The sequence below is a fragment of the Macaca thibetana genome, chromosome 7 (assembly GCF_024542745.1).
Source record: "Macaca thibetana thibetana isolate TM-01 chromosome 7, ASM2454274v1, whole genome shotgun sequence".
NCBI lineage: Eukaryota > Metazoa > Chordata > Mammalia > Primates > Cercopithecidae > Macaca > Macaca thibetana.
The window spans coordinates 30,779,748-30,792,144 of NC_065584.1; the positions used below are offsets into that span (position 1 = coordinate 30,779,748).

The 12,397-nt window shown below is 42.8% G+C and overlaps 2 protein-coding genes across 15 annotated transcripts in view; one reads left to right on the forward strand and one right to left on the reverse strand.

Annotated features, from left to right (window-relative positions):
- LRRC74A (leucine rich repeat containing 74A) overlaps positions 1–12,397 on the reverse strand; it is a 45,148-nt gene that overhangs the window by 20,926 nt on the left and 11,825 nt on the right. For all 9 annotated transcript variants that reach the window (XM_050798780.1, XM_050798787.1, XM_050798784.1 and 6 more), the window contains exons 5-7: positions 12,038–12,134; positions 5,919–5,968; positions 5,497–5,578 (exon numbers count right to left, since the gene is read on the reverse strand). In XM_050798780.1, the coding sequence (XP_050654737.1) occupies positions 5,497–5,578; positions 5,919–5,968; positions 12,038–12,134 (229 nt within the window). The remainder of the gene's footprint in view (positions 1–5,496; positions 5,579–5,918; positions 5,969–12,037; positions 12,135–12,397) is intronic.
- The window catches only part of ANGEL1 (angel homolog 1), a 50,008-nt gene continuing 49,648 nt past the window's right edge, over positions 12,038–12,397 (forward strand). For 5 of the 6 annotated variants that reach the window (XM_050798708.1, XM_050798709.1, XM_050798711.1 and 2 more), the window contains exon 1: positions 12,038–12,116. The gene's annotated coding sequence lies outside the window, so the exon portion shown is untranslated. Of the gene's footprint in view, positions 12,158–12,397 lie in introns of all 6 variants that reach the window. The other variant, XM_050798710.1, reaches the window with a different exon arrangement.

Sequence of the window (12,397 nt, forward strand, 5' to 3'; positions counted from 1 at the left end):
ACCTTGGCCTCCCAAAGTGCTGGGATTATAGGCATGAGCCACTGCAGCTGGCCTATTTCTTATTTTTTATGAACAGTGCACTATGTTCTGATCATGCTTCTCTTTGTGTCAACCCTCGGTGTGAGTTTTTAGTAAAAAGTGCACAATACCTTATATAATTTTGGGAACAAACTTTCTCCTGCCTTCATTAACCCCTCCCCTCTCTCCCTCACTCTCTTCTTACCCTTATTTCCTCTTCTCTGCCAGTTCCCTCATTTAAGCTACACCTTGCACACCCGCATCACTCAATGGCCACACAAGTTAGATTGTAATTCTGATCTCACCACTTACTACACGTGTGATTTCAGGCAGGTTACTTATCCTTCCTTTACCTCTGTTTCCTTATCTGTACAATGGAGATATCAACCTATATAGAGTTTTTATGAGGATCGATGTAAAATGCCCAACATGATGCCTGTCACATAGCAATCACTTCAAATAATAAGTGTTTTTTTTTTTTTTTTTTTTGAGACAGAATTTCGCTCTTGTTGCCCAGGCTGGAGTGCAATGGCACGATCTCTGCTCACTGCAACCTCCGCCTCTCAGGTTCAAGTGATTCTCCTTCCTCACCCTCCCGAGTAGCTGGGATTATATGCCCAAGTCACCACGTCCAGCTAATTTTTTTGTATTTTTAGTAGAGACGGGATTTCACCATATTGGCCAGGCTGGTCTTGAACTCCTGACCTCAGGTGGTCCACCCGCCTCAGTCTCCGAAAGTGTTGGGATTACAGGCATGAGCTACTGCGCCCAGCAATAGTAAGTGTTTTTAAAAGCTGCATTTGCAGTACGATTATAACAATCTTAAAAGAGGGCACAGGCCGGGCACAGTGGCTCACATCTATAATCCCAGCACTTTGGGAGGCCAAGGAGGGTGGATCACTTAAGGTCAGGAGTTGGAGACCAGCCTGGCCAACATGGTGAAAACCCATCTCTACCAAAAATACAAAAAAATTAGCTGGGTGTGATGACTCATGCCTGTAGTCCCAGCACTTCAGGAGGCCAACGGGGGCAGATCACGAGGTCAGGAGTTCCAGACCAGCCTGACCAACATGATGAAACCCCATCTCTACTAAAAATAAAACTTAAAAAAAAAAAAAAATTAGCTGGGCGTGATGGCTTGGACAGATAATCCCAGCTACTCAGGAGGTTGAGGCATGAGAATTGCTTGAACCCGGGAGGCAGACGCTGCAGTGAGCCAAGATCGTGCATTGCATTCCACCCAGCCTGGGCGACAGAGTGAGACTCTGTGTCAAAAACAAAACAAAAAAGAGAGCACAGTCTGTCTCACGTTAAATTTATGACCTCAGCTTTCAGACAGAGACTCAAACTGCCCCACATGGAAAGGTGCTTCCATTACATGTTGCTTCTCCCTCCTACATGGTATTTTATAACGCCTGCCCTCCCATCAACCCTAGTGGTATGAACTGAACTTTCAGCTGAAGATCTTGCCTCCTACTTCACTGAGAAAATAGCAGCAATGACAGGCTTCAAATGCCACCGTGAAATCTATCCACTTACCTGCACCTGCACCACCCTTTCCTCGTCTGTTTTTCCATGAATGAACTGTCCCTCCAGCTCTCTCAGGCCGGCGAGCTCTGCACTTCTGTTCTGGACTCCATTGCCTGCAGCCTTCTCATGGACTTTGCTCCTGTAATTACCTCCTTCTTCTTCTGTAGCATCAGTTTCTTCTTTCTTCCTCTCAGCATTTTCCATCCTTAAGAACCCTCCTTGGACTCTGTGTCTCCCTTGGCTCCTGCCCCCTCTTTCTGTTCCAACTTTCCCAGCAGAACTTCTGCAGTTGCCTATAGTGTTCTTTTTGCTTTGCATCCTATTTTCTTTTTATTTTTAGAGGACAGAGTCTCACTCTATTGCTCAGGCTGGAGTGCAGTGGCATGATCACAGCTTTCTATAACCTCTAACTCCTGGGCTCAAGCAACTCTCCCACCTCAGCCTCCCGAGTAGCTGGGACTATAGGCATGTGCCACCATGCCCAGCTAATTTTTGATTTTTTTTTTTTTTTTTTGAGATGAAGTCTCATTCTGTCACCTAGGCTTCAGCAGGATCTCGTCTCACTGCAACATCTGCCTCAAGGCCAGGCTGGTCTTGAACTCTTGACCTCAGGTGATCCACCCGCCTCAGCCTCCCAAACTGCTGGGATTACAGGTGTGAGACACTGTGCCCGGCCTAATTTTTGAATTTTTTGTAGAGAGAGGGTCTCACTATGTTGCCCAAGCTGGTGTTGAGCTCCTGGCCTCCCATCTTAGCCTCCCAAAGCACTGGGATTACAGGCATGAGCCACTGTGCCAGGCCTCCATTTTCAACTCAACCTCCTCCAGTTGGGTTTCCATACTCACCCACTCTGCTAAAACAGCACTTCTTCTTTTTTTTTAAATTTTAAGTTCAGGGGTACATGTGCAGGTTTGTTATATAGGTAAACTTGTGTCACAGAGTTTGTTGCATAGATTATTTCATCACCCAAGTATTAGGCCTAGTAGTCATTATTTTTCCCGTTCCTCTCCCTCCTCCCTCAGTTAGTCCCCAGTGTCTGTTCCCCTCTCTGTGTTCGTGTGTTCTCATCATTTAGCTCCCACTTATAATTGAGAACAGGTGGTATTTGGTTTTCTGTTCCTACATTAGTTTGCTAAGGATAATGGCCTCCAGCTCCATCCCTGTTCCTGCCAAGAACATGATTTCACTGTTTCGGTTTTTTTGTGTGTGTGTGACTGTATTGTATTCCATGGTGTATATGCACCACATTTTTTTTGTTGTTGTTATCCAGTCTACCATTGATGGGCATTTAGGTTGATTCCATGTCTTTGTTACTGTGAATAGTTAAAATAGTACTTTCAAAGCCACTAACTCTCCATGCTGCCAAGTGCCATGGTCACTATTTTATCCTTGTCTTATTTGACCTCTCAACAGCATTTGACGCAACTGCCGACCTTCTTCCTGAACTGCTCCCTTCCTTGGCTCCTGCCACCTCACTTTTCTGGTATCCCTCCTATTTGACTGACCACTCCTCAGGCTCCTCTTCCTCCTCTGTGAAACCTAAAAATGTTGGAGTGACCCAAAGGTCAGTTCGATGGCCACCTACTCAACTCTCTGTCTATACTCCCTGCCTAGATGACCTCATCTTGCCTCATGGTTTTAAATACATCTATATACCTATGACCCACAAATGTGTATCTTCAGCCCTGATCTCTTCACCAAGCTCTAAACTCATACAGCACACCATCTACCTGACTTCTCTATGTAGGTGTCAAATGGCCATTGCAAACATCACGTAGCCAAAATGGAAAACGGGGCTCCTATCTCCTGTCCCTCCTGTCTCTGTTGCTCCCTGAGTTGTCTCCATCCACGTAAACAACACCGTCATCCAACCAATAGCTGAAGCAAAATGACCATGAGTCTATCTCTCTCTCTCTTTCCCCCATTCTTCACATCAGCAAGTCCTTTTGGCTTTACTCCCAAAATATATTCTGAATTCATTCACTCTTCTCCATCCCCGCCTCCTCCCTGAGCTCAAGCTATTTTCCTGTCTTGCTTAGACTCCTGTGACAACTTCCTTTTTTCTAATCATTTGCCTGGGGATGACTATTTAGGTTGTTACTATTTTTTTTTCTCTTTTATGACGATGCTGTAATAACCTCCTCACACATTTCTCTGTGTACGTGTGAGAGCTTCTCTGAGACAATTCCCCTTGATGGGAGGGAATTTCTGCATCAGAGAATAGACACATTTTCAAGTTTACCAAGGATTGTCAAGTTGTTCTCAAAAGTGCCTGGCAGCTTGGAAGTATTCTTATTTTGCTCGGTTGTCCGCAGCCTTTGACATTCACTGGCTTTAAACTTTCACAGCTTTAATAGATGACAAGGAGAACCTTTCATTTCTCTAATTAGTAAAGAGATTTGGGCACTCACCTTTCTTCTTTTGCTATGCATATGCCTTGACCATTGCTCTATTGAGGCTATTTATCATTGTCTAATTGAGCTAAGGATCTTTTATCAACATTCTGAATACTAATTTTTGTACTCTATAAATGCTGCAAATGTCTACCCCCTGTCTGTTGCTTGTCTTCTGTTTTTGTTTTTGAGACGGAGTCTCCTTCTGTTGCCCAGGCTGGAGTGCAGTGGCGCGATCTCAGCTCACCGCAGCCTCCACCTGTTGGGTTCAGGCAATTCTCCTACCTCACCTCCCGAGTAGCTGGGATGACAGGCGCACACCACCACGTTCGGCTAATTTTGTGTTTTTAGTGGAGATGGGGTTTCACCATGTTGGCCAGGATGGTCTCGATATCTTGACCTTGTGATCCACCCACCTCGGCCTCCCAAAGTGCTGGGATTACAGGCATGAGCCACCATGTCCAGCCTGTTGCTTGTCTTTTAAGTTTGTTCATGGTTATGTGTCTTTTTATGATAAGCATGTTTCAAATGTATTGTTGTCAAATATGGGGATTTTTAAAACTTTTAGGTTCAGGTGTACATGTGCTGGTTTGTTATATAGGTAAATTGCATGTCTCAGGGGTTTGGTGTACTGATCATTTCATCACCCAGGTAATAAGCATAGTACCCAAAAGGTACTTTTCAATTGCTTTTGGACCGTTTATGCTTACTGGGCCATACTTAACAGTCATTAGCCTTCCTAAGATCAGCCAGTTGTTAGTTGTTTCTATGTTCTTCTAATCGTCATCAAGTTTTGCTTCCCATGTTCAGGTGTTTGCTGCTGCTGCTTCTTCCTCTCCCCCTCCCTCTCCCCCTCCCTATCCCCCTCCCTCTCCCCCTCCCCCTCCCCCTCCCTCTCCCCCCCCCCTCTCCCCCCTCCCTCTCCCCTCCCCCCCCTCCCCCCTCCCCCCTCCCTCTCCCCCTCCCTCTCCCCCTCCCTCCCTCCCCCCCCCTCTCCCTCCCCCCCCCCCCCTCTCCCTCCCCCCTCTCCCCCCCCCTCCCCCCTCCCACTTCCTCTCCCTGTCCCTTCCCTCTCCCTCTCCCACTTCCTCTCCCTCTCCTTCTTCGACTCCCTCTCCCTCTCCTTCTTCTTTTTTGAGACAGGGTCTCTGTTTCCCAGGCTGGAGTGGAGTGGCATGATTATAGCTCACTGCAGCCTCGACTAACTGGGCTCAAAGGATCCTCCCACCTCAGCCTTCCAAGTAGCTGGGACTACAGGTGTGCACCACCATACCTGGCTAATTTTTTGATATTTTAAAGAGACAGGGGTCTCCCTATGTTGCCCAGGCTGGTCTTGAACTCCTGGGCTCGAGCAATCCTGCCTCAGGCTCCCAAAGTTCTGGGATTACAGGCATAAGCCACTGCACCCAGCCAATTCTGAATATTTTTTGGGCATGGTTTACATCACTTTTATAATCACAACATTTAAAAATAATGTTAAAAAGGGAGATTCAGCTCTGCCAAGTAATCCTCCCCATCCCTCCCCTTTGCTGTCCCTTCCTCCAGGGAGACTCACCCAGCATCTGGCCCAGTTGCTCCCCTCCTATATCAGAGAATTGGTTGTGACTGAGATCCAGCTTCTTAATTCGGTAATTGGTCTACAGAAACAAACAGGGGAAAGAGAAGGATTTTTTGTCTTCTGATTGCAAATATCTTACTTATCTCAGGGCAGTATGATGGCAGGGCTCTGATGTACCAAAAATTAGGTGAAGACATTGTCTTAGGCATTTTTTGTTGGACTGTGCTGGGAGAACTTAGTGCCATATAAACAGCTCTACCACTTGCTGCGGCTTTTGCTGGAGTTGGCAAGGTCTAAACACTCACCAGTCCCTAACATGTGAAAGTAGCCTCAGGTCACTGTGCCCATAGCAGCCCCAGGTTGCCCAGATCTCCCAGGGACATCACCCACGTGGCTTGGCTGTACTCCCTGCCTCTTACCGACAGGGCTTGGCAGAGCGGTGCTGCGGATTCTTCCTTGAAGTCATTTCCTGTAGTGAGGGTGGTGTGTCAGCAATGCACTGCTAGTTCACCATGGCCTCTCCCACCCTCTACCCCTCCCAGTCCATTTCCCTTTAGAACAATCAGACAGAGAAACTTTGGGAGGCGGAGGTGGGAGGATCGCCTGAGCCCAGGAGTTTGAGACCAGCCTGGGCAACATAGTGAGTCCTTGCCTCTACAAAGAATTTTTTGAAAAATTAGCCAGGCATGGTGGCATGAACCTGTGGTCCCAGATACTTTGGAGGCTGAGGTGGGAGGATCACTTGAACCCAGGAGGTCGAGGCTGCAGTGAGCCATGTTGGTGCCACAGCGCTCCAGCCTATGTGACAGACCAACGTCCTATTTAAAAAAAAAAAGAAAAGGAGCCTGGGCATGGTGGCTCATGCCTGTAATCCCAGAACATTTACAGGCCAAGGTGGGTGGATCACCTGAAGTCAGGAGTTTGAGACCAGCCTGGCCAACATGGCAAAACCCTGTCTCTACTAAGAATACAAAAATTAGGCAAGATGGTGCACGCCTGTGGTCCCAGCTACTCAGGAGGCTGAGGCATGAGAAATGCTTGAACCTGGGAGGTGGAGGTCACAGTGAGCCGAGATCACGCCACTGCACTCCAGCCTGGGTGACAGAGCAAGACTTCATCTCAAAAATAAAATAAAATAATAAAATCAAATAAGAAAGGAAAGGAAAGGAAAGGAAGGGAAGGGAAGGGAAGGGAGGGGAGAGGAGGGGAGTGGAGAGGAGGGAAGGGGACTTAAAGCAAGTATTACGTGGACAAAAGAGAACAAGGCAACTGTTTACCCTCTCCTTTAACATTGCCTTTTCTCTCTGCCGTGAAATTCCAGGAGTTGGTAGCATACCCTGTGCATTCATTAGCAACATCAACCCCCAGTCTAGTGCCTAGAGTCTGTAACATCCTAAAAATGCTCATTCAAGTTCAAGCAGCAGGACTGGGACACTTGTGAGTGAGACACTTGCCATGGGTGCAAAATTTAAGGGGTGCTTAAAAACTCAGTAATCAAGAAGAAGAATATCCTAATACACTAAAAAAATCAAAATTAGTCCAAAATCATCTATATATAACAAGTGTTTTTTTAAATTTTAATTTTTTAATTTTAATTTTAATTTTTTTATGGAGTCTTGCTCTGTCACCCAGGCTGGAGTGCAGTGGCATGATCTCGGCTCACTGCAACCTCCGTCTCCTGGGTTCAAGCAATTCTCCTGCCTCAGTCTCCTGAGTAGCTGGGATTACAGGTGTGCACCACCACGCCCGGCTAATTTTTGTATTTTTAGTAGCGACATGGTTTCATCATATTGGTTAGGCTGGTCTCAAACTCCTGACCTCGTGATCTGCCCATCTCAGCCTCCTAAAGTGCTGGGATTCATGCCTGGTGTGTTTGTAATTTTAAATAGAGACAGGATCCGACCCTGCACACACATGACTAGACCTTATTCACCTCAGTCCATTCTATCCCTGTTGGATGCTGTTTTTATTTAATGTCTTGATATTTTGCTCATCATGATATTTTGGCACTCCTTACATTTGTGACCAACGCAAGTGGCTCACTCACCTTACCCGAGTTGTGGCCCTGCTAAGCAATGTAAGACACTGGTGATTTCTGGGAAGTACATGACATGGAACCTTATTCCCAAATTTCCTCCTTTGAACCCTCAATAAGCTTTGTATCTCTACCACCTACATAGTGCTTGGCACATAACAGGTCCTTAATAAAGTGAGTGAACGAATGAATGAATGAATGCGTTCACTGGAACACAAATACTTGTTTGGCTGTGTCTGTTAGCAGTCCAATAAAGTGAGATAATAAGCTAGTCAATGCATAAAACTAGGTGATTAATTATTCAAATTCTTGTGTTTAAATCAGTGGTTACAGATGGTACAGAGCTGGTTGTAAGATATTTATTTGTGAAATTTGAAAAAACACAGATTCCAAGATTTCTCCTGCTAAAGATTCTGATTTCACCAGACTGGGATAGGACCGGGCGATCTGTATTTTTACAAAGAGCTTTCTGTACTATGTTAACACATTATGTTAGGGGTCTTAGCCAATGCAACCAGAAAAATAATTAGGAGATATAAATATTAGAAAAGAAAAAACTATCATTATTTGCAGATATAGTCACCTATCTAAATAATTCTGTAAAATTAACTAACAAAATGTTAGAACTCATAAGATAATTTAATAAAGTGACTGGATATGGAATCAATGTATAAAAATAAATATCTTTCAGACACACCAGTAATGACCAATTAGAAAATGTGATAGAAAAAACCATTCTGTTCACATAAGATAAAATAATAGAAGACCTAGAAATAAACCTAATATAAATAATGCAAGGCTTATAACAGAAGAAACTAAAACTTTACTCAAGAATATAAAAAGACCTGGGGCTGGCCACGGTGGCTCACACCTGTAATCCCAGTTACTTGGGAGGCTGAGGCAGGAGAATCACTTGAAACCAGGAAGCAGAGATTGTGGTGAGCCAAGATCGCACCATTGCACGCCAGCCTGGGAAACAAGAGTGAAACTCCTTCTCAAAAAAAAAAAAAAAAAAAAAAAAAAAAAAATATATATATATATATATATATAAAGACCTGCAGGAGTAGAGATAAACCATGTTCATAAATGAAGAGACTCAATATTGCGAATATGTCAGTTCTTTCATAAATTAATCTAGAATATTAAATGGAACCCCAACCAAAACCCCAACAGGTGTTTTTTTCTTCTTCTTTTTTTTTTTCTTAAATAGAACTTGACAAAATGATTCTCAAATTCACCTGGAGGAGAAACTGTACAAGAATAGCCAAGATTACTATTACTTACAATACTAATAGCCAATATTGCAGAATTATTTTGAAGAAAAGATTCAAGATTACTTTGAAGAAAAGATTCAAGGTTACTTTGAAAAAAAGTAATGCCCACTCACATACAAAACGTATTTATTGGCTGGGCACAGTGGCTCATGCCTGTAATCCCAGCACTTTGGGAGGCCGAGGCGGGTGGATCACTTGAGGTCAGGAGTTTGAGACCAGCCTGGCCAACATGGCAAAACTCTGTCTCTACTAAAAATACAAAAATTAGCTGGGCATGGCAGCAGCCACCTGTAATCCCAGCTACCCGGAATGCTGAGACAGGAGAATCACTTGAACCCAGGAGGCAGAGGTTGTAACAAGCTGAGATGGCGCCACTGCGCTCCAGCCTGGGTGACAGAGGGAGACTCCATCTCAAAAACAAACAAACAAAAAATATTTATTATAAGATTTTATAACATATATTAAACAGTACATCATCTTTTTTTGTATTAGTCACAACACCTTATGTTATAATATGTGGTAATTATAATTTTAATATTCTAAACAAATATTAAGACAATGCAATGTTGACATGGAAATACATAGATTAATGAAATGAAACAGAGAATCTAGAAGGAAACCTATATTTATAATGGGAGTTTAATACATGATAAAGATGATATTTTAAATTAATCATAAAAGGATGAATTATGACATTGAGATGCTAGACTACCTGGCTATCAGTTTTGGAAATAAAACATCTGATTTCTACCTCATGCCATGCACAAACAAGTATTGGATATATTAGAAAGCTGAGAGTAGAAACAACAACAACAAAAATTGAAAAAAATAAAGGAAAATATTGTTACCTAATTTTGTTTCCTTTTAATTTTTACAGATGGGTCTTGCTATGTTGCCCAGGGGAGCCAGTCCTGGGCTCAAGCAATTCTCCCACCTCAGCCTCCTGAGTAAATGGGACTATCAGTGCGTGCCACCACTGCTGGTTCAGGAAAATATTTTTATAAACTTTGGGAAAGAGTTTTAAAGCAAGACTACAAAAATTAAATCCATAAAGGAAAAAGACTATAAAACTTGACATCAATAAAAGACACAAACTTTGCTACAAGAAAGTACCATAAACAGGCTGGGCATGGTGTCTCATGCCTGTAATTCCAGCACTTTGGGAGGCTGAGGCGGGCAGATCATGAGGTCAAGAGATCGAGACCATCCTGTCCAACATGGTGAAACCCCGTCTCTACTAAAAATACAAAAACTAGCCGGGCATGGTGGCACGCTAGTCCCAGCTACTCAGGAGGTTGAGGCAGGAGAATTGCTTGAACCCAGGAGGCGGGGGTTGCAGTGAGTCCGGATCGAGCCACTGCACTCCAGCCTGGTGACAGAGCAAAACTCTGTCTCAAAAACAAAACAAAACAAAACAAAAAAAGAAAGTACCATAAATAAACCTGTATCTAACATTCTAACATTCAAGTATGAATACCTATAGTTTATGAAGAATGGCTAAAACTAAGTCATACTAACAACCCCATGCAACAACTGACATTTCATAGAAGAGAAAATAGAAGTGGAAGTGAGCATCTCAAAAGGTGTTCTATTTCAATAGTAATAGAATGTGTAACAGTAACAAAGAAAATAATAGCGAGGAACACATTGAATACTTATGTACTAGGTATAGTTCTGGGAGTTTTAGATTTTAATTCACTTAATATTCATAACAACCATCGGGTAATATAATTATCTTTAGTTTATGAATGAGAAAATGAGGCACAAAATGGTTAAAAAACTTGCCCAGTGTCAAAGCTGGGATTTGAACCCAAGCACTGTGACTTCTACACCCACACGCTTAACCATTTTGATTCACAAATAGCTTGCTATTTCCCTTCTGGGGATAGTATAGGCAACAGTTCATTGGTAGAATTATAACCTGGCAGTCTTTTTAAAGGGAAATTTGGAAATCAATTGTTAAGTTCACAAAAATGGATACATCTTCATATTCAGTAATTGTGCTCCTGGGTGTCTATCTAGAAATACAAGAACATGTGCCTAAAAGATGCATGAACAAGAAAGTCCTTTAAAACATTACTTGAAGGCAAAATTAGAAATGACTTTAATCTCCTTTCTCCCAAATAGGGGGGTGTTAAATAAACTGTACTATGTCCATAACTCAGAATACTAGCCAGCAGTTCAAGAGAATTAGATAAATCTATTTGTTTTGCCATAGAAAGAAATCCAGGATATATTTAGTGTAAAACAAGAGAAATTGGAGAATAATAACTGACCTGTAATAACATTTATGTTAAAAATACACGAACTAAGGCTGGGCACGGTGGCTTTTGCCTGTAATCCCACCACTTTGGGAGGCTGAGGCGGGAGGATTGCTCAAGCCCAGGAGTTTAAGACTAGCCTGGACAACATAGCGAGACTCCATCTTTATAAAGAAAAATACACAAACTTTATTTCTGTATTTTCTCCCTGGACACTCTTCAGATCTTCTCTGTATCTTAAGGGTTTTTCAGAGATATATTCCAGTGTAGATTCCTTTTTATATACCTTTCTTAGGAGTTACTTGAATTCCTGTATCTGCAAATTTATCAATTTAGGGAACATGTTAGCTGTTATTTGTTCAAATATTGCTGCTCATTCATTTCTTCTCCTTCTGGAAACTACTCATTCTTTTAATTCTTTTATCTTTTATATTCTCTATGTCTTTGTCTTTCTATGCTGCAAAGATAAAATGTTTTCCACTAATTCTACTCACTCGTAACTAATGTGCCATTGAATTTATTTGTTGAGCCTTTAATATCAGTGACTATAAATTTTTCATTGTAAGAAAATCTTGGTGTGGAGAGGAGGAGAGGTATTTTTTTAAGTGATTTGTTCTTTTATGATTTTATTTTATGTTCTTAATCATATTAAACATAGTTTACGATTGGGTGCAAGATATCTCAGTTTGCTTATGGTTCCAGTTAATTAATAGTGCCCTATTCAGTTTGGGTGGTAAAGTATATGATAAATTATTGTTTATATATCATCTGTAATGTCAGATATGGATGATAAATGGCGGGGGCTAGGGGAGTGTGACTGGGAGGGTTTAACAGGCATAGATGCAGTATTCTGGTCTCCAAGACTAGAAGAACATGGTCTGGTTCAAAGAGACGTTGAATTATCTGTTTTTCCCCTCTTCCCTCCCTCTGATTCCCAGCGTCTTCTCCCCCCCTTTCCATGTGCTCACCTGAAAGCTCAAGGTTCCAGATGGAAGAACTATTTCTCTCGAAGAAATCTGAGATGATTCTGGCCCCCTCCAAACCAAGGTGATTGTTGGAAATATTCTAAAAGGCAAGAAAACACTTCGGTATGTAAAAAAGCTCACCAAAGGGCCCTCATGAACAAATGATGTCTTTTGTGGTTTACTTGAGTCCTGTGCTGAGGGTGTAGGGTTGGGATGGGGAAGGATTAGGAGGAATAGGGTGGTGCCAAGGACGAAGAGAAGAGCAATAGGAAACCAGGCTCTAGAGCCGGCTTTTCCAGGGCCTGCCTGTGGGACCCGTGGGCTGGCTGGTCTCAGTGTTTTGGCTTCAAGGACTCCCTATTT